Below are 25,530 nucleotides of genomic sequence, written 5' to 3'. Positions count from 1 at the left end.
GTACGATACTATGGGCTTATCAAAGCCTTATCATACCAGGCAGAGGCGAGGCGCGACCGAGGAGTATTTGGAGGGCTTGGAAAGCACTTCTGGTCTTCTGCCAAGGGTGAGGCTACAAGGACTTGTGAAATCTATGATTGATGAGGCCGACTCCGGAAGGTGTTAAGAATGGGACCGAGGGCAGGAGGCAGGCAGATAGCAATGAGAGTTTGCATGGGACACTCCGGGAAGGAAGCCCGGAGCGGATTTCTGAAACCAGATCTCTCTCAGCATTCCAGGATGCTCTGTGGGGCTGAATTCCTTACCCGGGGCCAAGAGGACAGGCGTTTTGTTTTTCGGTGCTTGTGGGATTCTGGTTAAGCTTCTCACCTTCCCCCCCCAGGAATGTGTCACAGCCAAACACTGACAGTAGGATCAAAGCATTTACATACTGACGGGGGAGTTGGGGGGGAAGCCTGCCTTCTGGAGCAGGTCAGTGTTCCGTTAAGATGGCACAGCTCCCTGATATATCCTCTCTGGGACTTCTGGGCTTCCCTGCTGCCTCCTGTCTCACTCCTATTTCCTCATATCTTTGCAGAAAGAGTCAACACGTGGGCAGCGCTTCCCATGGCAGTAAGAACAAGTCACCACCTCTCTTTGTCATGGAAGCCAAGAGAAAGAAAGGATGAGCCATGAGCCCCCGTCGCCCATCCACTTCAGCAGAGGCCCCGGTCACAGCCCATTCCCAACACAGCCAGCTCCCTCCCACTCCTTCCCAGGAACTGAGCCAGCCTCGCTCAGTCCTGTTCTGCCACTCACAGTTCAGACACCTCCGCACGCTCCTCTGCCCTCTCCAGCTCACCCTCCAGGATGACCAGCTTACGAGCTACCTGCAGAGACAGAAACGCCCAGCTGAGCCCGATCCCCACCAGCCGTGTCTTCTCCCACCCACTGCAGACAGTCCCCAGGGATGCCCCACCCAGATCCCTAGACCAGCTGCAACATGGGTTTTTCTGGTGTTTCTTTTCTTGTCTTTTTTTTTTTTCGGGACAGTCTCCCTCTGCTGCCCAGGCTGGAGTGCAGTGGCACAATCTCGGCTCACTGCAACCTCCACCTCCTGGGTTCCAGCGATTCTCCTGCCTCAGCCTTCCAAGTAGGTGGGACTACAGGCACGTGCCACCATGCCCAGCTAATTTTTGTATTTTCAGTAGAGACGGGGTTTTACCATATTGGCCAGGTTGGTCTTGAATTCCTGACCTCATGATCCACCTGCCTTGGCCTCCCAGAGTGCTGGTATTACAGGCATGAGCCACCACCCCCGGCCTCTTTTTTATTTTTTTGAGACAGAGTCTCGCTCTATCATCCAGGCTGAAATGCAGTGGCGCAATCTCGACTCACAGCAACCTCTGCCTCTTGGGTTCAAGTGATTCTTCTGTCTCAGTCTCCCAAATAGCTGGGCTTACAGGCGTGTGCCACACGCCTGGCGAATTTTTGTATTTTTTGTAGAGACGGGATTTCACCATGTTGGCCAGACTGGTCATGAACTCCTGACCTCAGGTGATCTGCCTGCCTCGACCTCCCAAATTGCTGGGATTACCGGCGTGAGCTACATGCCCAGCTCTTTTTTATGTTTTTGACACAGGGTCATGCTCTGTCTCCAAGGCTGGAGAGCAGTGGCATGATCGGAGCTCACTGCAGCCTTGATTTCCCAGGCTCAAGCGAACCTCTTGCCTCAACCTCCCAAGTAGATGGGACCACAAGTGCATGCCACCACGCCCAGCTAATTATTATTATTATTATTTTTAGAAATGGGGTCTCGCTATGTTGCCCAGGCTGGTCTCAAACTCCTGGACTCAGGTGATGTTCCCGCCTTGGTCGAAGTGCTGGGGTTACAGGTACGAGCCACCAGACCTGGCCTTTTGCTGGTGCTTCAACTGAAAGAGCTATCCTGGGGCCTGGAGGGAATCCTGATTCTCTTCCTCAGGCCTGAGGAGTGAGGCAGACAAGAGGCGGGAAGGAAGAGCCGAGCCATCGAGGAAGGCAAAGGAGGGCCTGGGCTTGCATGGTCTGAAACTCCACGGCTTGGGACCACAATCCTCCATTTTTGCCCAACTGTGCCAAAACTCCCAGCTAACGACACAAGTGAGCTGATCATTCGGTTTTCCCATTACATTAGACAAGCGTCCGCCGGACTTTCTGGCATCGTGAGAGATAGCTTCCTAGCCAAGTGGCTGTCTCTGGACAAACATATGTTCACGCAGGAGGACAGCTGACCTAACCAAGAGCTTCCTTTCGTTGGCCCCGGCATCCTCCCTATCTCAGCAGATGCATTTCCTCCCACTTCCTGCTGCTGCGCCATCTGTCAGCCTCACTCACCTCCTCGTATTTGCGGTCAGCCTCTTCTGCAATGTGCTTGGCCTCTTTGAGCTGCATCTCCTGAATTTCCATCTTCTCCTCATCCTTCATGGCCCGGTTTTCTATCACCTTCATTCCTCTGCAAGGAGCAATCTCATCAGGACCGCTGTTCACTCACACCCCTCCACCCTCGTCTCATCTATCTTTCTTTTTTTTTGAGACAGAGTCTCGTTCTGTTGTCCAGGCTGGAGTGCAGTGGCACGATCTCAGCTCACTGCAACCTCCGACTCCTAGGTTCAAGCGATTCTCCTGCCTCAGCCTCCTGAGTAGCTGGAATTACAGGCACCCATCACCATGTCTGGCTAATTTTTGTTTTTTTAGTAGAGATGGAGTTTCACCATGTTGGTCAGGCTGGTCTCAAACTCCTGACCTCAAATGACCCGCCCACCTCGGCCTCCCAAAGTGCCAGGATTACAGGAGTGAGCCACCGCGCCCCGCCTATCTTTTTTAAAATTTTTTTTGCAGAGATGGGGGTCTCACTATGTTGTCCAGGTTGGTTGCAAACACCTGGGCACAAGTGATCCTACTGCCTTGGCCTTCCAAAGCGTTGGGATTACAAGCGTGAGATACCACCCCTGGTGCCATCTCTCATCTAAATGAGTCTCTAAATCTACTAAGCACTGTAACACAGTGCGAAGATGAAAACTCTGTGCACATATTTCCTTCATCTTGTTTCTTTTTTTTTGTTTTTGAGATGGAGTCTCGCTCTGCCACCCAGGCTGGAGTGCAGTAGCGTGATCTCAGCTCACTGCAACCTCCATCTCCCAGGTTCAAGCGATTCTCCTGTCTCAGCCTCCAGAGTAGCTGGGACTATAGGAATGCATCACCATGCCCGGCTAACTTATATTTTTAGTAGAGAGAGGGTTTCGCCATGTTGGCCAGGCTGGTCTCGAATTCCTGACCTCAAGTGATCTGCCCGCCTCGGCCTCCCAGAGTGCTGGGATTACAGGTGTGAGCCACTGCGCCCAGCCTCCCTTCATCTTTACTGACTAGCAGGCACTTTTCTAAGTGCCTTCACTTTCACAACTGCCCTATGGAGCAGGTGCATTATCCACATTTTACAAATGAAACAACCAAGGCGTAGAGTGAGGTTAAGTAACTTAAGGTTACAGAGCTGGTAAGTGTTAGAGCTGGGGTGCAGCCCTTGGCAGTCTGACTCCAGAGTCAGTGCCCCCTTTCTTTTTCTTTTGAGAGACAGCATCTCACTCTGTTGCCCAGGCTGGAGTGCAGTGGTGCCCTGAGAGTTCACGGCAGCCTTGTCCTCCCAGGCTCAAGCGATCCTGTTGCCTCAGCCTCCTGAGTAGCTGGGACTATAGGTGTGCACCACCGCACTCGGTTAAACTAAAAATAATTTTTTTGTGGAGGTGGGGGTTTTGCTATGTTGCTGAGGTAGGAGGATTGCTTGAGCCCAGGAGTTCAAGGTTCCGGTGAGCCGTGATTGCACCACAGCACTCCAGCCTGAGTGACGGAGCAAGATGCTGTGTATTTTATTTTTTTTTCCTTGAGACAGGTTCTCACACTGTTGCCCAGGCTGGAGTGTAGTGGTGTAGTTATAGCTCAATGCAGCCTTATCTTCCTGGGATCAGGTGATTCTCCCACCTCAGCCCCTTGAGTGGCTGGGACTACCAGCATGCACTACCATGCCTGGCTAACTTTTAATATTTTTCTATAGAGATGGGGTCTCACTATGTTGTCCAGGCTGGTCTCAAACTCCCGGGCTCAAGCCATCCACCCGCTTCCCAAAGTGCTGGGATTACAGGCGTGAGCCACCACACCCTGCCAAGACCTTGTGTATTTAAAAAAAGGAAAGAAAAGAAGAGGCCAGCCTGGGATAACGTGTCATTGCTATGTATCATTCCCACTCAGCACAGAGACCATATGCTTCTTGCTGTCCAATAAATATGTCTATATGGGGTATCACCCATTCTCAGCTAAGTCTCAAAACGCCCTCCCCTACCTGTACGAGGTCTCACCCTCAGCATGTGAGCAAGCTTGCTGGGATATTTATTGTTCCCAAATCCCTTGTAGCACCCAAGAGACCAAAGTGACTTGCCCAAGGCTCCATAGAAAGTGCCAGTGGAAGAAGGTGACTCTAGATCCCCCAGCTTCAAGTATAGAATTCTTTCTACTGAGACTCAGCCATCTCTAACAGGGGTGTCACCAAAGGCCTCTGGGGGCATGGTGCAAACAAGAGACTGGCCTTTGCAGCCCCTCTTGGTTTGCCAATATGGGAGCCCTCAACGTCAGCATCCAGCCAGGCTGGTCTGACTGTGAACAGCAGCTAACTCAGGCCACAGGCACAGCCAGGAGCCCTCGTGACTGGATCCTTCCTCTGCCCCGTGGCTGCCCGAGCTGCCCCCTCTCCCTCAATTCGGTGGCTGAAGCAGAGTCTGCAGTGGCGTCTGTTCCCTCTGCCCTGGCTGTTCCACTACTTGGGAAGAAATTTCCAGCTTGGGCAACATGCGATCTCCAAGATTTCCTAGCTGGTTTCTAATCTCTGGTTAGTGGTCACAACAGCAGAATCAGAAACGCATCTTAAATTAGCCAGGCGTGATGGCATGTGCCTGTAGTCCCAGCTTTACTCTGGAGCACTGGAGGCTGTGGCAGGAGGATCAATTGAGCCCAGGACATCGAGGCTGCAGTGAGCTGCGATCGCACCGCTGCATTCCAGCCTGGGTGATAGAGTGAGACCCTGTCTCAAAAAAAAAAAAAAAAAAAAAAAGAAATGAATCTTTGGGAGGCGTTTATACTGCAAAAGCATGGTGGCTGGTGGCTCAAGTGAGAACTCCGGCGCGAGTGAGGGGCAGACGCGATGGTCACTGGTTGGGCCCACACCATCGCCACACAAGGAGCTCGTTTTCCATCACACAGAGACTGCTGCTTCTGTGAATTACACAATCTACCCTCAGTCTTCCAGAGAGCCTGTGCTAAGGCGTGCCAGCAAATGATCCGGCTCCCGAGGAGAAGGCACCCTACTGGTGGCTGGGATGCAGCACAGATGCCACAGAGGGGCGAGGAACAGTTTCTTTTTTTTCCTGAGACAGAGTCTCACTCTGTCACCCAGGCTGGAGTGCAGTGGTGCGATCTCGGCTCACTGCAACCTCTGCCTCCTGGGTTCAAGCTGGGGGATCTTGCCTTAGCCTCCCGAGTAGCTGGGATTACAGGTGCCCGCCACCATGCCCCGCTAATTTGTATATATATATATATATATTTTTGAGACAGAGTCTTGCTCTGTCTCCCAGGCTGGAGTGCAGTGGCCGGATCTCAGCTCACTGCAAGCTCCGCTTCCCGGGTTAACACCATTCTCCTGCCTCAGCCTCCCGAGTAGGTGGGACTACAGGCGCCCGCCACCTCGCCCGGCTAGTTTTTTTGTATTTTTTAGTAGAGATGGGGTTTCACTGTGTTAGCCAGGATGGTCTCGATCTCCTGACATCGTGATCCGCCCGTCTCGGCCTCCCAAAGTGCCGGGATTACAGGCTTGAGCCACCGCGCCTGGCCTAATTTGTGTATTTTTAGTAGAGATGGGTTTCACCACGTTGGCCAGGCTGGTCTCGAACTCCCAACCTCAGGTGATCCACCCGCCTCGGCCTCCCAAAGTTGTGGGATTACAGGCGTGAGCCACCGCGCCTGGCCAAGGATAAACATCTCTACCCCTCAGAGCGACAGTTTACAAAGTGCTGTCATGCATCTGTTTGTGAACACATGCATGTCCCCGTCACCTTGTTTACTTTCACACCAGCTCTGCGGGGTCGGCAGCACGATCCCCATTTTCCAAAAGAAAACATGGATGCCACTGGATTCAAAGTGTCCTTACCTCTCACTCTCATCTGCAGCCTTTTCCGCCTCCTCCAGCTTCTGCAGGGCCGTGGCCAGTCGTTCCTGAGCCCTGTCCAACTCCTCCTCAACGAGCTGGATGCGTCGGTTGAGGGCGGCCACATCACCTTCAGCCTGGGGAGGTGGGAGTGCAGCCATGTGAAGAAGTATCAGGCCAGCCACCAGTGGGAGCCTCCCCCATGTCCTGCCCTCTGTTAACCCGTTTCCCCATCAAAGCCCACCCAGGAGACCAGGCCATAGGGAATTTACACTCATACCAAAATTTCAGTGTGATCTTCCCGGAAAATGTCCGGGAAAAACATCCACCACTCAATAGCAAAAGGTGAGCATCGCCAGGCGCGGTGGCTCACGCCTGTAATCCCAGTACTTTGGGAGGCCAAGGCGGGTGTATCACAAGGTCAAGAGATCGAGACCATCCTGGCCAACATGGTGAAATCCTGTCTCTACTTAAAACAGAAAAATTAGCTGAGCGTGGTGGCATGTGCCTGTAGTCCCAGATGCTTGAGAGGCTGAGGCAGAAGAATCACTTGAATCTGGGTGGCAGAGGTTGCCAGGAACCGAGATCGCGCCACTGCACTCCAGCCTGGTGACAGAGCAAGACTCCATCTCCAAAAAAAAAAAAAAAAAAAAAAAAGGCAAGTGTCCCAGTACAAGATGGGTAGTTGAGTCAACACAGGAGGCAAACATACCACATGTGCTTTGAGATGAATGTCAGTGTTGGCCTCTCCAGCAACACAATAGACCCAACGTTAGGCTAAGATCTAAGATAGGCTCTTCTCTGAAAAAGGCACAGTGTTACCACATAGAGAGTTCTAGGGCTCACTGTGAGATTCCTAGAAAGCAAGGCCATCAGTGACCTGGCTCACTGTGTCCCGTGAGTTCCGCTCCCATTCACCTGAACGGCAAGATAAATGCAAGACTATGGAGCCCTCAGTTAAATGCTGGCCATGCAATTACCAAGGTGGGACGAGATCGGGCAGCCTCGTTGGAATCCCATCCTTCAATCAGCCTGGCTGAGAGATGGCAGGACAAAAAGATACGAAAAGGGAAAGAAAACTTGGTTGCAGGCAAGGAACACATACCCCGATAGTGTTATTGGCTTTTCAAGGGGTTTTTACCTACAAGGAAGGAAGTATAATGGGAAGCATTAAAGCAGGAACTCCAGGGCCAGAAAGTGCTGGGTTGGAATCCCTGCTTTGTCATTTTCTTTTTAACTTTTTTTTTTTTAAACTGAGACAGTGTCGCTCCGTCACCCAGGCTGGAGTGCAGTGGTGCAATCTCGGCTGACTGCAACCTCCTCACCTCCAGGTTTAAGCAATTCTCTGCCTCAGCCTCCGGAGTAGCTGGGATTACAGGCGCCTGCCACCACGCCCGGCTAATTTTTTTGTATATTTAGTAGAGACGGGGTTTCACCATCTTGGCCAGGCTGGTCTTGAACTCCTGACCTCGTGATCCACCTGCCTCAGCCTCCCAAAGTGCTGGGATTACAGGCGAGAGCCACCATGCCCAGCCTTCTTTTTAATTTTTTTTTTCGAGATGGAGTCTCGCGTTGTCACCCAGGCTGGAGTGCAATGGCATGATCTCGGCTCACTGCAACCTCTGCCTCCCAGGTTCAAGCAATTCTCCTGCCTCAGCCTCCTGAGTAGCTGGGATTACAGACGGGCACCACCACGCCTGGCTAACTTTTCGTATTTTTAGTAGAGACAGGGTTTCGTCTTGTTGGCCAGGCTGGTCTCAAACTCCTGGCCTCATGTGATCCACCCTCCTTGGTCTCCCAAAGTGCCGGGATTACAGGTATGAGCCACTGCACCTGGCCACATTTTGTCATTTTCATAGCCACGTGGTGTTGGGAAGGTTGCTTCATCATCCTGGCCGTCTCCATCCCAAAGCCTGATTAGTTACAGGACTGCCTTGAGGCTGTAACTCCAGGACGTGGTGCTGCTTAGCCTCAGCAGGTGGGATGTGCCACAAAAAAAGGCATCTCTTATTGCCATGGTTTTATTTTACCGCAATTTCATCCTCAAACATTGCACCCATTTTACAGGTGAGGAAACCGAGGGGCCCCACTGGGTGAAGTGGTTTTGTTCAGTGACTCAGAATTGGTAAGAAATGAATGGCCTCTTAAGACCCACCCAGGGCTCTTCCTTGTCAGAACCTGTCCCCTAGGTCCTGCCAGGGTGTCATGGCCTGGCGAGTTTTCCAGCAATGCCCGCTCTTTGGAAGGAATATTGAGAACGGGTCAAACGGGCCTCCACCGAGAGGAAAAGGGAAGCCACACTACCTTTTTCCTATCAGGACAAATGAAGAATCCCTGAACTGGGGAAGGCTATCAAAATTATTAGGAAGGCCGGGCGTGGTGGCTCACATCCGTAATCCTAGCACTCTGGGAGGCCAAGGCGGGTGGATCACATGAGGTCAGGAGTTGGAGACCAGCCTGGCCAACATGGTGAAACCACGTCTCTACTAAAACTACAAAAAAAAAAAAAACATAGTCGGTGTGGTGGCGGGAGCCTGTAATCCCAGCTATTTGGGAGGCTGAGGCAGAAGAACCGCTTGAACCCGGGAGGTGGAGGCTGCAGTGAGCCGAGATCGTGCCACTGCACTCCAGCCTGGGCAACAGAGCGAGACTCTGTCTCAAAAAAACAAAAATTATTAGGAAAGCCGCCACTCCCTCTCCTGCCCTGAGTTCATTCGGGTGGCAGAGGTAGGGCGGTGGCGGGGGGAGGGCGCGAATAGAATGAGGCTAACGTGGCTGAAAAACACAAGTAGAGTCAGGAAGGTCTCTTAGCCTCAGATTCCTAGAGACAGACAGGGGTGTTTCATATTGCAGCGTCCTCTGAAACACCAAAAGCAGAGAATTGTGAAAACCACCGATGAAACTGTCTTGAGAAACGTCACTCAGGCCTTCCCATGAATGGGTGCCTTTCATTCCTTTTAATTGCATAGATCTTAACTCCTCCTACCACCTTCAGTCACTGGGCCAGGAACTGATGTTGCAAAAAAGCTCTGCAACCAACACCATTATTGAATTCTAGGACATTTTCATCACCCACCAAAAACAAACAAACAAACAACTGCGTAGCTATTAGTAGTCTAGGAATTGATTTTAAAGATCCAACAGAGGTGCTTGATTCATGAGTTGTCTTTTAAGAGTGAGTAGCCCTTATGTGGGAAATTCTGAATCCTGGCAAACAATGCTTTTGGCAGATTTTCAACTGTCTGGAGTTGGGAGATACACGCATATCTGTACATGCATTCATATATATGTATTTTTGAAAAACTGCTAGTCACTGCCGAGTCATTTTGGGTTCCACCCCTTCCTGCAATCAAAGCCTTCCACACGCTACAAAGGATTTCCCTTATAAGGTAAAAGAGGCTTGCTAGATACATGTGGCAAAGGAACAGGAAGATGTCAGTTAATCACACAAAAATCTAAACGAAACCAGCTGTCGGGAAACAGGCCCAGAAGTCTACCACACGCCGGCTCCTGGCTTATCCTACAAGAGTGAAAGGGTTTTTCTTTTTTTTAAACCCACCCCTGGTCTTAGCTCCTTTTGCCCTGGGAAAAGGAACTTAGTTCCCAGACCGAGAGAAGCATCCTTTGCTTTTTCAAGAACTTCTTGAACTTTTTCAAGAAGTCTTCCGCTCTCCAAAAACAGCTTCCCTTCCAACTAGACGGTCCTGCTCCTAAGTCTTGGCTCGAGGCTGAGGGCCATTTTGAAGCCGAGTTAATTGTCCTCCAGCGAGATGACTTGGGATGAGATCAGAGCGAGTGCTGTGTCGGTTAAGTGTGAGAAAGAGGCCAGACCGGCTACCGATTGAGGCTTACACCGGGTTTGGGTTTCTAAGGCCTCTTTGGGCCAAAGCAGCCCTTACAGGAATAGAGGCTTCAACCAGGCCCATGCTGCAGCCCCCATCTGGGCTCTTTCCAGACCTGGCAATTCACACCACCAATTCCATCTGGCCGGGCATCTTTTGCCCCTCTAGGGTCCCCGCCCTGAGCCTCAACACTTAGCTTTCAGGGCTCTTGGGCTTCAACCTCTACCTGCATCTCCACCCCCCACCATACAACTTTCTTGCTTCTGAGTCTGTGCACACACCCCTGTCTCTGGTCCCAGCAAACTTAGTCTATAAGACCCTGCTCAACCTCCATTTTGGAGCCTCCCATGATGCTCCCATAACTGCACAGAAAATCCATGGAATGCAAACCTCGCTTGATCAGTGAGTCAGCTCCCCTGCCTCCATTTGTCTCTGAGCTCTTCCCAGGGCAGAGAAAACACAATTGAGGCTGGGTGCGGTGGTTCACACTCTTAATCCCAGCACTTTGGGAGGCCAAGGTGGGCAGATCACGAGGTCAGGAGTTCGAGACCAGCCTGGCCAGCATCGTGAAACATCGCCTCTACTAAAAATACAAAAAATAAAATAAAATAAAATAAAAATAGCTGGGCGTGGTGGCAGGCGCCTGTAATCCCAGCTACTCGGGAGGTTGAGGCAGGAGAATCGCTTTAACTCGGGAGGTAGAGGTTGTAGTGAGCCGAGATCGCGGCACTGCACTCCAGCCTGGGCGACAGAGTGAGACTGTCTCAAAAACAAACAAACAAACAAAAAACAAGAAACAAAACACAATTGGGCATTTACAAAGCGCCAGGCTCCACGCCTGAGATTTCACTCCTGGGACCCTCCCTGCTACTCTGGGGGGTCGGGATTCTTATCAGTCCTACTCACAGATGGGGAAACAGCTCCTACAGAGTCAATACCAAGTCATGCAGCTGGTGGGTGGCATGAGATGGGACCAGAATCCAAATCTGTCCCCAGCCCCTGGCGGTGCCACCATCTGTCCCAAGGGACAGCCAGGGGGATGATGCAGAGGGGATGGTGAAAATCCCTCCTTCTTCAGACCCATTGTCTATCTCGGGCCCTGCCCGAGACTCGCGGCGGAGGCGCACAGCAGGCGCTCAAACGACAGTGGGTCCAGGGCCCCGCGCTTGCGTTCCCGGGGCCTTCTGGAGGAAGGCAGGGTCCCGCCGCCCCGGTTCCCGCAGGAATCAGCTGGAGAGAGAAAGGCGGGCGGCTCGGGGCTGAACTTCCGCCACCCTCCATCCCCACCCGCCCCCGCCGCCTGGAGAAGACACGTCGCCGCCGCGCCCCTGGGAACGGTCAGGGAAGTCCAAGCAGGAGCCGCAAAGCCGCGAAAGAGGCGAGAAAGTGCGACCCCCTCCCCAGATCCCCGGACCCCCGTCGAAATCCCTGTCGGCCGGTCAAACCCCAGACAATGGAAGCTCCACGTTTCCATCCTCACTTCCCGCCCACAAGTCCGGTAGCGGGTTCCCCTCGGCCTGGGACCCCAAGCCAGCCCTGAGTCGGAACCTGCACGATGCGCCCCCTCCCGCCGCTTCACTTCTCCACTCGGAGATCGCGCACCCCCTCCACCCCATCCCCCCATTTCCCGCTCAGCCGGCTCCGCCCGACCCGGAGGCGGCGCCCCCTCCCCTGTCCCAGGCCCAGGAAGGAGGACGGCGGAGGAAGAAAGGGGTTCTGGTTGCGAGCGCAGGGATGTGGGTCTGCGATCGGCGTCCGAGGGCGTAAAAAGGAGGCCCGAGGACTGCGCGCGGGCGGGCAGCGCGGGAAGCCGGGAAGAAAAGAGGGCGCGCGGGGGAGGAGGCTGCGGGCGCGGGGCCCGGGGCCGGGGCGCTCACTTTCTCGCGCCGCTCGCGCTCGCCGTCCAGCTCCCGCTGCAGGCCCTGCGCGCGGTCTTCCGCCTCGTCCGCCTGCTGCTGCAGGGCCTGGATCTTGCGTTTCACCGCCTCCAGGGAGTTGAGGCCGGCCATGGCGCGGAGGCGCAGAGGCGCACGGGCAGCGGCGGGCGCTCGGCTGGACTCGGCTCCGGCGAGAGCTGCACGGCCGCGCCCCGGCCCCCCAAGCCTTTGCCTGCGCGGGGGCCGCCCCCGCCTCTCCCCGCCCCCCGGGCCGGCTGCCGTCGGGGCGATGAGGTCACCTGGCCGGGCCGCCGACGTCAGCACCGCTGGGGGAGGGCCTGACGTCGGCACCGCTGGCCACAGCTGCTGGAAAGTGCCCCTTTTCGGGACTTATTTGGAGAAAGCGCTGGGAGGCGCCGCCTTCTCCTCCTCCTCTTCCTCCTCCCCCTCCGGCTATCCCCGCCCTCCCGGCCCCAGGGCTCCGGCCTGGCCCCGCTGCAGGCTCCCGCATCGCTGCACACATACGTCGGAGGCTTTCTTCTCCGTGAGCTCCAACTTCTCCTGCGCGTCCTTCAAGTTCTCCGAATATTTATCCAGCTCGTCCTCTGTCCCTTTTAGTTTCTTCTGGAGGTGTGTCAGTTCCTCCTCCACCTGGGGACGACAGAGCGGGGAACGGGTCAGCCTGGGGGCGGGCACGTCCCCGAGGTGCAGGGGTGGTCCCGCCCCCAATATTCACAAGAGTCCTTCGTCTCTCTCTGGGCCTCAGTTTCCTTATCTGTAAAACAGGGGTTACAATAGCAGGCACCAGGCCATCCAAGCTACCTGATAGTAGGATTTTCACATTCGTCCTGAGGACCAGCTGTTTTAGCCTTATCGGGATCCCCAGTACTCTAGGGAGATCGATAGCAGCTTTTGGGAAACTGAAGACCCCTAATGTTTTCCAGAAATACACATTCCAGTTTCAGGGGTGCAGCCTCACCATAATCTGGAGTGAAGCAGAATCTCGTTCTCCGTGCCTGGATCCCCCTGCCCATCCCTGTCCCTGCCCATCCCTGTCTCCCTCTGGTTCTGACCCCAACACACGGTCAGAGAAACTTTCCAAATACGCCTGCCCTGCTTCTGCCTAGAACCTGCTATGGCTCCCTATGGCCCAAGGCAGTGGTTCTTAGACTGTCTTACCAAAATACTCTCCAGGGCTGAAGGGCTCAGACCTAGTGCCTCATTTCTGGGCTTCGGGGGCTTGGCTAGAAGAGACTCGCCCCTACAGGATCACTTTGTTTGAAGACTCGGGTTAAATCTTTAAAATTTTTGCATATAGGCCATGTTCATTTTAATAAAGATGTCACTTACTTTCCCTAAATTTTCAGTCCTCTGTTTATCTCAAGAGTCTGCCCCCATTCTCCCACCAGTCCTAGTCTGAGAAGCTCAGGTCTATGGGATACAAACCACAGACCCCATCACCTCTCTCTCTTTGTCAACCCCTGCCACACCGGTCTAGAGTTGGCTCAGGAAGTCGTTCCTGTCACCTCCAGGCTGCAGCTCCCTCCCTGGGCCCCCAACTCTCTGGATTAGGGTGATTATATCCAGCTCATGCCTGGATTTGACTTTCTTTTTTTCTTTTTTTGGAGTCTCGCTCTGTTGCCCAGGCTGGAGTGCAGTGGCATGATCTCAGCTCACTGCAACCTCCGCCTCCTGGGTTCAAGTGATTCTCCTGCCTCAGCCTCCCTGGTAGCTGGTATTACAGGTGCATACCAACACGCCTGGCTGATTTTTGTATTTTCAGTAGAGACGGGGTTTCACAATATTGGCCAGGCTGGTCTCAAACTCCTGACCTCAAGTGATCTGCCCGCCTTGGCCTCCCAAATTGCTGGGATTGCAGGTGTGAGTCACCACACCTGGCTTGGATCTGACTTTTGCCTCAGATGGTTTGACACTGATCTTGTTCCTGCTCCCAGGGTGGGCAGGCAGCCCCCACTGAGCCCAGCTTCGTTCTCCTGCTTCCTCCCCACAGCAGGAGGCTCAGAGAGGTGGAATGACTTTCCCTAGGTCACACAGCACAGGGTTTGAGCTCAGGTCTTCTGAATATAAGCCTGTTATGAACTGAATGTTTGCTTCTGCCCCCTCTCCAATTTGTATGTTGAAGCCCTCATCTCCATGTGATGGCAATTGGTGATGGGGCCTTTGGAAGATGATGAGGTTTGGGTGAGGTCATGAGGGTTGACCTGCCATGATGGGATTAGGGCCCTTATGAGAAAAGACCAGAACTTGGTTATCCTCTTCCAATGTGAGGACACAGCAAGAAGGCGGCTGTCTGTAAGCTAGCTAGAGAGCCCTCACCAGACATTTAATCTGCCAACATCTTGATCTTGGACATCTAGCCTCCAGACTGTAAACAACAAATGTCTGTTATTGAAGCCACCTAGTCTATGGTGTTTTGTTGTAACTGCCTGAGCTGACAAAGACAAAGCCCTTGGCCTTGTTCCTCACACCAGGCCAGCTTCCATTCCTCCCTCTCTGACTTGCTTCTTTTCTCTTTTTTCCTGAAGAGGGTATGTTAAAAAAAGCTGCTGTACCCGTGGCTTCTAGACCGAGCTCTGAATCCTATCTGGGTTACATGCTCACTCCTGAGTGGATGTGCAAAATGTAGCAGGTGCTCCGTATGTGTGTGTGTGTGTGTGTGTGTGTGCGCTTTTTTTTCCTTTTTTTTTTTTTTTTTTTTACACAGTCTTGCTGTGTCTCCCAGGTTGGAGTGCAGTGGCGTGATCATAGCTTACTACAGCCTTGACCTCCTGGGCTCAAGTGATCCTCCCGCCTCAGCCTCCTGAGCAGCTGGGAAGTGTGAACTCCAGGCTTCCCATCTTGCGGCCTGCTGGGTGTCAGCTGGAGGATGGGGGTGGAGGCTGGCAGCTGGGGGTTCAGCTGAAGTCACTGAAGTGACCTGCAAGGGTCTCTAACTGAGATGCCACAGAGAGCAAGTAGGGCTATCCTGTCTGAAGTCCTCAGGAGCATCCCAAGCTATGGGGAGGTGACAGGGCCCAACCCAGGGTGGCCAGCTGATCAGGGCAAGGTCAGAATCTATAGGGCGTGACCTTGACCTCCAGGTGGGGAGCCTGGAAGCCTGACTCCAAATTCAAGCTCTGCAACCCCCATCCCCTTTTCTGGCCTTGGTTTCTCCATCTGCAGAAGAGAAACCTTGACATGCTGGTCTCTGAGCATTCCAGCAGCTGCTTTTGAACTTCTGCCTTGACTGAGAAAATGAGCCAGTTTCCTTAAAGACGTTTCATAGGTCAATCTTGACCTATACTGTCCACCTGACTTCCAGATCTGTGGATCACAGCCTTTATTAGGTGCCAACTGTGTGCCCAGCACAGGACTCTCCTAACATGTAGGAAGAGTGAGAGCAAATCTGACAGCATTGAGCTCATCAGGGTATGAAGGTGGTTTGGGTGTTTCGTTTTGTTTTGTTTTTGTTTTTTTGAGATAGGATCTCGCTGTGTTGTCCAGGCTGGTCTCGAACTCCTGGGCTCAAGGGATCCTCCCACTTCAGCCTCCTGAGTAGGTGGGACAACAGGCATATGCCACCCCACCTGGCTGGTTTGGGATTTTTTGTTTGTTTGGTTTGGGGTTTTGACTGCTTTTTTGGGGGCAGTGTTTGGGCATGAACAGGTGAGGATGGAGATAAGGCCGGCAGGGGGCTATCTGGCATTTAGAATGTATTGGGCATAGGCCGGGCGCGGTGGCTCAAGCCTGTAATCCCAGCACTTTGGGAGGCCGAGACGGGCGGATCACGAGGTCAGGAGATCAAGACCATCCTGGCGAACACGGTGAAACCCCGTCTCTACTAAAAAAATACAAAAAACTAGCCGGGCGAGGTGGCGGGCGCCTGTAGTCCCAGCTACTCCAGAGGCTGAGGCGGGAGAATGGCGTAAACCCGGGAGGCGGAGCTTGCAGTGAGCTGAAATCTGGCCACTGCACTCCAGCCCGGGCGACAGAGCGAGACTCCGTCTCAAAAAAAAAAAAAAAAAAAAGAATGTATTGGGCATGTTAAGAATTTTTTTTGATATTTTTTTTGAGACGGAGTCTTGCTCTGTTGCCCAGGCTGGAGCGTAATGGCGTGATCTCGGCTCACTGCAACTTCCACCTCCCGGACTCAAGTGATTCTCCTGCCTCAACCTCCCTAGTAGCTGGGATTACAGGCTTATGCCACCAAGCGCAGCTAATTTTTGTATTTTTTGTAGAGACAGGGTTTTGCCAGGCTGGTCTCAAACTCCTGACCTCAGGTGATCCGCCCACCTCAGCCTCCCAAAGTGCTGGGATTACAGGTGTGAGCCACTGTGCCCGACCAGGGTGTGTTACAAATATTGTCCCAGGGAAGCCCCATACTACAGAAGGGCAAACTGAGTCTCTGAAAGGGGAAGGGACTTGCCTGATGCCACACAGATGGGGGATTTGAATCTTTGTTAGTCTGATTCCAAAGCTGGTTTGCTCGACTTCTAAACCATGCTGGACCCACTGCTAAGAATGACTTTCTGCTTTTTACTGGGAGGGCTTCTACTGTCCCTCCGTGCTCAGTCCCAAGGCTCCCCAACCCTGGTGGCCTGCTCTGCTGCCCTGAGCAGAGCTTTCATCACCCCTACGGCCCTCCCAGCCTCTGTCCCTCCCTCTGGTCTGGCCCTGACCTCTGAGTTGGAGGTATTCACGGTCTGTCTCCCTCAGCTTGGAGTTCCTTGGGGGTCAGGTCTGGGGCCACGATGGGCCCCAGCATCAGAACACTGTAGGAAGTGTTTGGGATGAATCGATGACACAGCCCCAAACCCTTCAGTGGTAGGCAGTGAGTATAAAAAATAAATGAGAGCTGGGCGCGGTGGCTCATGCCTGTAATCCCAGCACTTTGGGAGGTCGAGGTGGGTGGATCACGAGGTCAGGAGTTCGAGACCAGCCTGACCAACATGGTGAAACCCCGTCTTTACTAAAAATACAAAAATTAACCGGGCGTAGTGGCGCGTGCCCGTCATTGTCCCTCTGTGAGCCTCAGTTTCCCAGCCTGTCATAGGATTACCTTAGTCCCTGCAAATGTGGCCTTGGGGCGGGGCTGAGGCAGGATGTGGGGTCAAAGGCCAGTGGTGGAGGATGTTGCTGCCCTGGGAGGGGAGTGGGCAGGAAGCGGCCAGGCTGGGCCTCTTTGTCCTGTTCCCACACTGGGGAGGCAGGGCCAGAAATCAGTGCTTGGCTGCTGGGATCAGGCTGGCTCAAGAGCCCGAGAGCTGCTCTCTCTGGCCTCCTGCAGCATCAGGCACTCTAAGTGCCTCTATTCCCCAGCAGGACTGGCCATCAGCTCCCATGGGGCTCTGGCTTCTGCTTGGGAATTCTGGGATCTTGGGTTTCACACCTGAACTTCAGAAGGCCTCATGTGCTCCCATTTCACAGATGAGGACACTGAGGGCCCAGAGATGTGCAGGAACGTGTCCTCAGTCATGAAGCTAGGAGAGTCACAAAGACCAGGCTCTGTGGCTCAAGTCTGTGATCCCAGCACTTTGGGAGGTTGAGGTGGAAGGATCACTTGAGCCCAGGAGTTCAAGACTAGCCCGGACAACATAGTGAGACCCTGTTTCTACAAAAAAATAAAATAACTAGCTGGGCGTGGAGGCGTGCACCTATAGTCCCAGCTACTGGGGAGGCTGAGGTGGGAGGATCACTTGAGCCTGGGAGTTTGAGACTGCAGTGAACTGTGATTGCACCACTGCACTACAGCCTGGGCAACAGAGTGAGACCCCTATCTCTAAAAAATGAGGCTGAGGTGGGAGGATCACTTGAGCCTGGGAGTTTGAGATTGCAGTAAGCTGTGATTGCACCACTGCACTACAGCCTGGACAACACAGTGAGATCCTCATCTCTAAAAAATAATAATACATTTAAAGACTGACATACACAAAGTGTGTGCTAGTCTATGGAGTGTTGCCTCAAAGCCAGTCTATGGAGACTGGCTTTGAGCCCAAGTCTACTCCAGTGGGCATTTTTGTGGGACAAAAAAGACATAATGAAAAGAACCTGTCCTCACCTCCTTGGCCATGCAGCTGGCTGGAGGTTTTGAGGATCCTTCCCTTTTGAACTTGTGACTGCCTTGTGAGACAGCCACTCACACCTTAGTAAGAATTAGAACCATAAACTTGTTTCTCTCTGAATCTCTGGCTAAGTCCCTCATGGTGAGGGCTAAATGATGGCTAGAGGCTGGCCCAGCACAGGATGAATGTCTGTGTTTGCCAGGGAGGGGCACAGAGAAGGCGAAGAGAGCTTGTGGCAGGGAACATTGGGGTGGGGCTTGGCCTGAGCGAATGTGCCACAGACTCTTAGGGCAGCCCCAGGGCATTGGGGGCTGGGGAGGCCCAAAGGGGAAGTAGGGTGGGGCAGGAAATCAACCCACATTTATTGAATGCTTACTCTGAGCTAGGCACCGGGCCAATGGTTCCACCTGTACAGTCACCTTTAATCCTGTCACGGGGCGGCGAGGGAGGCCCTACTGTCACTTCCATATCTCACTCAGGCAGCCGTCCGGGACACCCAGCGACTAAGCCATGACTCAAACATGGCCAGTCTGAGCCCCGAGCTTTCGCCTTTAGCTGCTGGGCTGGCCTGGCTCCTAGCCTGGGTGGGGCTGGGCACTCAGTGCCATGGTCTTAGGCATCTCCCAGGGCTTATCGGAGACCTGGACGCTCCCCAGGGCTTGGCAGTTGACTTTGGTGTGTGGATAAGCTTTGTGGGGAACATGGCTCTGTGGGAGGGGACTGCCTTCCTTCCTCCCACCCACTGCTCGTGTCTGCTCTGCTCCAAACCATGGCCACGGCCTTGGGACTCCAGTGCACTCTCGTTCCAAGGGTTCCCAGGACTCTTGTCTCCAATGCTCTGGGTCTGTGTGGGCTCTTGGCTGCCGGGAGATGAGAAATGGCCTCCCTGTCCGTCTGCCATGGGTGGCCCATCTCCCCCGGCCTCCAGGCTTATAGCAGGGACACCCCCACATACATATTGAGATTCTCAGACTCACTCTCAACTCTACTGCTATCCTAGTCCCCAGAGCCCACCCAGTCACCCCTGCAGCAGGTCACCGCCCTGGGATCCCACCACACACACAAGCACCCTGCCACTCTCCTGGGCAGCTGCCCAAGAGACTGTGGGCTCCTGTTACAGTGGAGGCTTCCTGATCCAGGGGCATAGCGTCACCTACACGCACACCCAGGTCTGCACAGCCCCCCTCACATCCACACGCATATGCCAGCAGAAACAGTCACTGACACACACGCTCCGACAGAAACACACACTCATCCACACACACACAGCCCAATAGAAACACACACACCCACACACACACACACCAATAGAAACACACACTCATACACACACACCTCGACAGAAACACACACTCATCCACACACACACCAATAGAAACACACACTCATCCACACACACACCAATAGAAACACACACTCATCCACACACACACCAATAGAAACACACCCTCATCCACACACACACCAATAGAAACACACACTCATCCACACACACACCAATAGAAACACACCCTCATCCACACACACACCAATAGAAACACACACTCATCCACACACACACCAATAGAAACACACTCATCCACACACACACCAATAGAAACACACCCTCATCCACACACACAATAGAAACACACACTCATCCACACACACACCAATAGAAACACACCCTCATCCACACACACACCAATAGAAACACACACTCATCCACACACACACCAATAGAAACACACTCATCCACACACACACCAATAGAAACACACCCTCATCCACACACACAATAGAAACACACACTCATCCACACACACAATAGAAACACACACTCATCCACACACACACCAATAGAAACACACACTCATCCACACACACAATAGAAACACACACTCATCCACACACACAATAGAAACACACACTCATCCACACACACACCAAGAGAAACACACCCTCATCCACACACACCAAGAGAAACACACACTCATCCACACACACACCAATAGAAACACACACTCATCTACACACACATCAATAGAAACACACACTCATCCACACACACACCAATAGAAACACACACTCATCCACACACACACCAAGAGAAACACACCCTCATCCACACACACCAAGAGAAACACACACTCATCCACACACACAAGAGAAACACACACTCATCCACACACACACCAATAGAAACACACACTCATCCACACACACACCAAGAGAAACACACACTCATCCACACACACAATAGAAACACACACTCATCCACACACACACCAATAGAAACACACACTCATCTACACACACACCAATAGAAACACACACTCATCCACACACACAATAGAAACACACACTCATCCACACACACACCAATAGAAACACACACTCATCCATATGCACCTCAATAGAAATACACACATACACACACGCCAACAACAGAAACACACTCATCCACCCACATACACACCCATAGAAACACACACTCATCCACACACCCCAACAGAAACACACACTCATCCATACACATCCCCACACACACCAACAGAAACACACACTCATCTAAACATGCACACACACCCCAACAGAAACACAGTCACCAACACACAAACAGAAACACACATCCAAACATGTGCACGTGCACACACAGACACGCCAGCAGAAACCCATCACCCTGACACACATATGCCAACACAAACATAGCCACATCAACGTGTACTTTCACTGTCATGCCAGCATTTGCACAAGCACACACACAGCCTCTCCCACTACCCTCACAGACCCCCACCATCTACACGCAGACTCACAAACACACCCACACTCTTTCACACCTACTTTCCAACAGCCGCTTGCAGCGTCCCACACACTCACAGCTCTTCTAGTACACACTCGTTCTCACAGTCACCTTTACCCCTCCGCACTCTCTTCAGCTGAAACATACGCACATGTACAGACAGACACATAAAACAGACACATACAACACATGTGCACACACAGAAATGCTCAAACACACACAGACACACAGAGAACTCACACACACAAATATGTGTACACACACAGACACGCGCAGAAATGCTTAAACACAGAGACACGCAGACGCACAGACACACGCTCAAACATACACAAATACATGTACACACAGACACATACAAATGCCCAAACATGCGGATACACACACAGACCCAGAAATGCTCACACACACACAGAGAATTGCTCAAACACACACAAATGGCCGGGTGTGGTGGCTCATGCCTGTAGTCCCAGCACTTTGGGAGGCAGATGCGGGCGGATCACTTGAGGTCAGGAGTCGGAGACCAGTCGGGCCAACACGGTGATATCCCGTCTCTACTAAAAATACAAAATTAGCCCGGTGTGGTGGTGGGTGCCTGTAATCCCAGCTACTCATGAGGCTGAGGCAGGAGAATCGTTTGAACCCAGGTGGTGGAGGTTGCAGTGAGCCGAGATTGGGCCACTGCACTCCAGCCTGGGCGACAGAGCGAGACTCCCGTCTCAAACACACACACACGTACATACACATGTATACACACGCAAACACACGCACACACACACAAGTACACACGTACACACACACATGCTCAAACACACGCAAACACACACACACAGCATGTCCCCAGCCACCCTCTCTATTACACAACCTCCCAGCTCAAACACCTCTACCGCTCTCGTGAATGTTTTCACTCTCTCCCTCCCCACACCACCTCTCTGTCAAACTCACTTTGTTCGCGCTGGCCCTGCTGGGGAAGGGTTCGATCGTCACCCCCCTTTCAGCACAGGACCCCATCCAAGGAAGGCAATGGTCTCCTCTCGCTCTTCCTCGGCCAAAGCATCAGCTCACTGTCCTCCCCACCGGCAGGTGTCTGCGACTCCCCACCTGGGCTCCAGACCCCGGCCTTCCGCACAGAGAGGACGCCCAGCAGCCCAGCGCGGCCCAGCGGAGGGCAGCTCACCTGCTTGCACTTGTCCTCGGCGGCTTTCTTATCCGCCTCGGCCTGCTCCGCGCGGTCGATGGCATTCTCCTTGTCCAACTTCAGCATCTGCATTTTCTTCTTGATGGCCTCCATGGCTGGGCTCTGGCGCAGGGGTCGTGGGGAGCGCGGCTGGCTCTGTGGGGGCTGCGGCACGCGGGGGCTGCGGCTGCGGGGCCGAGTGAGCCTGGCAGGGTGGAGGAGAGGGCCTTATAGCCTCCCAGGGTGCCCCCGCCCTCCTGCCGGGCGAGTCTTGGAGGAGGCCCAAGCCCAGGCCGGCCGGGCCAGCCGCCACTCGCTTGCTCAGGAGGACTTGGCCAGCTCACCGTGCTCCCGGCAGCCCTCGCCTTATTTGGACCTAGGATTTTCTTAAAGGAAGAAAAAAAAAAAAAGATCCTAGCCGTTTCCATTTTTAACCCGGTGACACAGGTCCCGCGTGGGTGTGTGGGCACGGCACAGGCCCAGGAGAAGCTGCCCAGGCAGGACCTAGGGTGGGGGCTGCTCTGGGCTGCCTCAGTTTCCCCATCCGTCGTTGGGAGGAATGAAGAGGGCTGTGGGTGGGTGCGGAGTCCTGGCGCTGCGATGTGGGGAGGCTCCTGTCTTTTCTGCCTTGGTCTTGTCTGTGGCCCCCTGAGCACCTGGTCCCTCAAAAATGGGAAAGTACTTGTGAAGTAAAATGAGCAATTCCCCCTACACACACGTGCTTTTCTCTGCCTAGGAAATGTTAGGAAACGTCTATTTATCTTTCAAGGCCCAGATCCAATGGTCCCTCCTTCAGGAAGCCGTCCTGGATTCCTAGACAGACTTTTGGACTTCCAGCCCAGCATCAAGCCTCCTCCTCCCCTTTGGGTCCTGCCTCTCCAGTATCAGGGATTAGACCTGCACCCCATTTCCTGCCACCACCCCCAGGGAGCCTTCCTGGATTTCTCCCACCTCTTTCTGCTGTGCCTCTGTCTCTCTTTTGGTGACTGTCCCTGTGTCTCTCTCAGCTCCCCGCTTAAGACTCTGCCCCCAGCTCTCTCCATACAGGACCCCTGTACCCTAGTTTTCTCACCCCCAGGCCTTTGTGCCGTCCGTCTCCTTGGCCCTACTGTGCCTCCTTTCTCTCCTCCAGCAATCTGGGGCAGGATTCGCTGACTCCAGAAAGCTTTTTCCTTCCTTAGAGAGTAGAGCTAAAAGAATAAAACAAAAAGAAAGTTTTTTTTTTTTTTTTTTTAAAGAGAAAGTTTAATTTATTGGCTCATTCATTCAGGCACTGAATTCCTCTCATGTGCTGTGCCCTAGCAGTGCACACTCAGCATGTGGGAGCTGTTACTGTTATTATTCGAGCATCATTTATGAGATGTGACCTGCTTTGGGGCAGGCCTGGGGCTGGGTCTCGTCTGTGGTTTTCTGAGCGCCTGGACCCTAGAAGATGGGAAAGTGTTTGTTAAAATGAACACACACACACACACACAGGCACACACACACACGCACATACACACACTTCTCTGCCCAGGAACTTCTGTTTATCCTTCAAGGCCCAGATCCAATGACTCCTCCTCAAGGAAGCCTTCCTGGATTCCTAGACAGACTCCTGGACTCCCAGCCAGCATCAAGACTCCTGTGTGGGATGAAGTGGAGGTAGGGAGGCCTCCTCGTTTTCTGCCCAAGGCTGTAGAGGAAACAGGATCGTGGGAGAGATGGGTAGTGGTCAGTGCCACTGGGGACTGTAGGTTCAGGCCAAGAGTGTCCAGCTCCCGTCTGCCCCCTCCCAGCTGCCTCACTGTCCATTAAGCCAGCTTCCTTCTCTTTGTCATAGTGAGAACTTCATCCCTGTTGGTGCAGGGGCTGAAAAGGTAGCACATAGAACATTCTAGAACTTCTTTCATGCACTGAAGACGTTGACTTCTCCCTGTGTTCTGGAATTAAGGGAGTCCTTAATTAAGGGAGCCCAGACCCCTCCCCAACTCCATTTTTCATCCTTCCCCCTTATACAACCCCTCCCCCATGCTACACAGACAGTTTCCTCCTGTGACAAAAGCAGACCAGAATAATTGCATCTCAAGGGACGTCAGTCATGATAAAAGGATCCTGGGTGGATAATGAAGAAATGCCATTCATGGACTAAGCTCAGCAGATGACTCACAGATCCCACTTCACTCTCCCTGAGCCCTAAACGGGGGACTGTTTTTATTCCCCCCGTTTTTTTTTTTTTGGAGACAGAGTCTTGCTCTGTCGCCCAAGCTGGAGTGCACTGGCATGATCTTGACTCACTGCAACCTCTGCCTCCCGAGTTCAAGTGATTCTCCTGTCTCAGCCTCCCGAGTAGCTGGGACTACAGGTGCCTGCCACCACGCCTGGCTAAATTTTTGTATTTTTAGCAGAGACGGGGTTTTGCTATGTTGGCCAGGCTGGACTCCAACTCCCGACGTCAAATGATCCACCCACCTCTGCCTCCCAAAGTGCTGGGATTACAGGCATGAGCCACCATGCATAGCCTTTTATTCCTATTTTTACAGAGGAGGAAGTTGAGGCTGGCCCTCCATGTCAGAGGCCATCCAGCCAGGAGAGGCGGCTGCAACGGAGGCCCCTTTGCCTTTACAACAAACTCCAGGAATGAGCTGCGGTTATGAGCCCCTCCTTGTGCTACAAATGGGGAAACTGAGGCCCAGAGTGGCTCACCCACAGTCACCCAGCTTGTGAGTGGCCCAGTTGACTCTAGGACTGAGACTCCACCTGCCCCACTCCGCCACAACCAGGCCTCCATGCCCACCATTTCTCATTCTCTTGACTGTCTCAGGCTGAGTCATCAGAGGTCAGTCCTGATCTCCTCTGCACCCCTGCTGTCCCCCGCTGTCCCCCGCTGTCCCCAGAGACCCTGGGACCAGCCTCGCCGCAGGTGGTGTGGCTAATTCCAGGCTTGACACCACCGGCCTCGGAAAGAGATCCCTCCCGCAGGAGATGTCTGCATGCTCCACGGCCTTGTAGGGAAGACCCTTGTCCCTGGTTCGGTTTCTCGCAAAGGGAGCTCCCGGAGGTGGAGTCAGATGCGGAGGAGGGGAGAAGCAGGCTAGGAATGGCGTTAGGACTAGCTGCGTGACCCCATCAGCATCTTTTTTGTTCCCTCCTCTGCAGGCTTGGTAACGGACGTACGTCTGGGTATGTGCTCCAGGGAACACACCAGGAGGCCTGGTTGGGGCTGGGAGGGTCATTTGGGGTTCCTGGCTGCTGGGGGCCCTGCCTCAGCTGTTCAGGCTGTGTATTCTAGAGCATGAGGCAGGTGGAGGCTGCCATTTATAGCTCAGGCGTGAGCTTCCCTCCTGCACTTCAACCTCTCCAACTGGGGGCTTCTAAGGACGGGGTGGGGGAAAGAGAATGGCCCATCAGCATCCCAGCTGCCTCCCAGTCATGAGACCCAGAGTCATTTATCAAGCATTTACTACCATGTGCCGGTTTTTGGAACACTGTGGTGGACATGACTCATCCCAGTGTGGCGAGACAACCGATAACTGCAATTATGGAATTAATTACAATAGGGCAAATGACTGTCTTTTGATACAAAAGTTCAAGGAGGTCAGGCAAAATGGC

General features: G+C 53.3%; 1 protein-coding gene and 2 long non-coding RNA genes across 18 annotated transcripts in view; 1 reads left to right on the top strand and 2 right to left on the bottom strand.

Annotated features, from left to right (window-relative positions):
- Window positions 1-22,356, bottom strand: part of TPM4 (tropomyosin 4) — a 35,929-nt gene extending 13,573 nt beyond the window's left edge. For 3 of the 16 annotated variants that reach the window (XM_015123206.3, XM_077978222.1, XM_015123207.3), the window contains exons 1-4: window positions 11,925-12,299; window positions 6,209-6,342; window positions 2,356-2,473; window positions 799-869 (exon numbers count right to left, since the gene is read on the bottom strand). In XM_015123206.3, coding sequence (XP_014978692.1) covers window positions 799-869; window positions 2,356-2,473; window positions 6,209-6,342; window positions 11,925-12,056 — 455 coding nt within the window. In that variant the 5' untranslated portion in view covers window positions 12,057-12,299. Of the gene's footprint in view, window positions 1-36; window positions 635-798; window positions 870-2,351; window positions 2,474-6,208; window positions 6,343-7,185; window positions 7,242-8,038; window positions 8,064-10,985; window positions 11,278-11,595; window positions 11,679-11,924; window positions 12,300-12,449; window positions 12,576-21,710 lie in introns of those variants that run through there. The other 13 variants (XM_077978215.1, XM_077978216.1, XM_077978218.1 and 10 more) reach the window with 11 other exon arrangements.
- LOC144336840 (uncharacterized) lies at window positions 3,067-5,120 on the top strand. Its single transcript, XR_013409194.1, has 2 exons — window positions 3,067-3,668; window positions 3,816-5,120. It is a non-coding gene; the product is annotated as an uncharacterized LOC144336840 (long non-coding RNA).
- Window positions 22,357-23,157: 801 nt separating the features above from the next.
- On the bottom strand, window positions 23,158-23,614 carry LOC114674151 (uncharacterized). The gene is made up of 2 exons (XR_003725148.2): window positions 23,447-23,614; window positions 23,158-23,367 (listed from the first exon to the last, which is right to left on the bottom strand). It is a non-coding gene; the product is annotated as an uncharacterized LOC114674151 (long non-coding RNA).
- Between the last annotated feature and the right edge of the window lie 1,916 nt (window positions 23,615-25,530).

This window comes from Macaca mulatta, chromosome 19 (assembly GCF_049350105.2).
Source record: "Macaca mulatta isolate MMU2019108-1 chromosome 19, T2T-MMU8v2.0, whole genome shotgun sequence".
NCBI lineage: Eukaryota > Metazoa > Chordata > Mammalia > Primates > Cercopithecidae > Macaca > Macaca mulatta.
The sequence above is the reverse complement of the archived record's forward strand: the minus strand, read 5'-3'. Positions and strand labels throughout refer to the sequence as shown.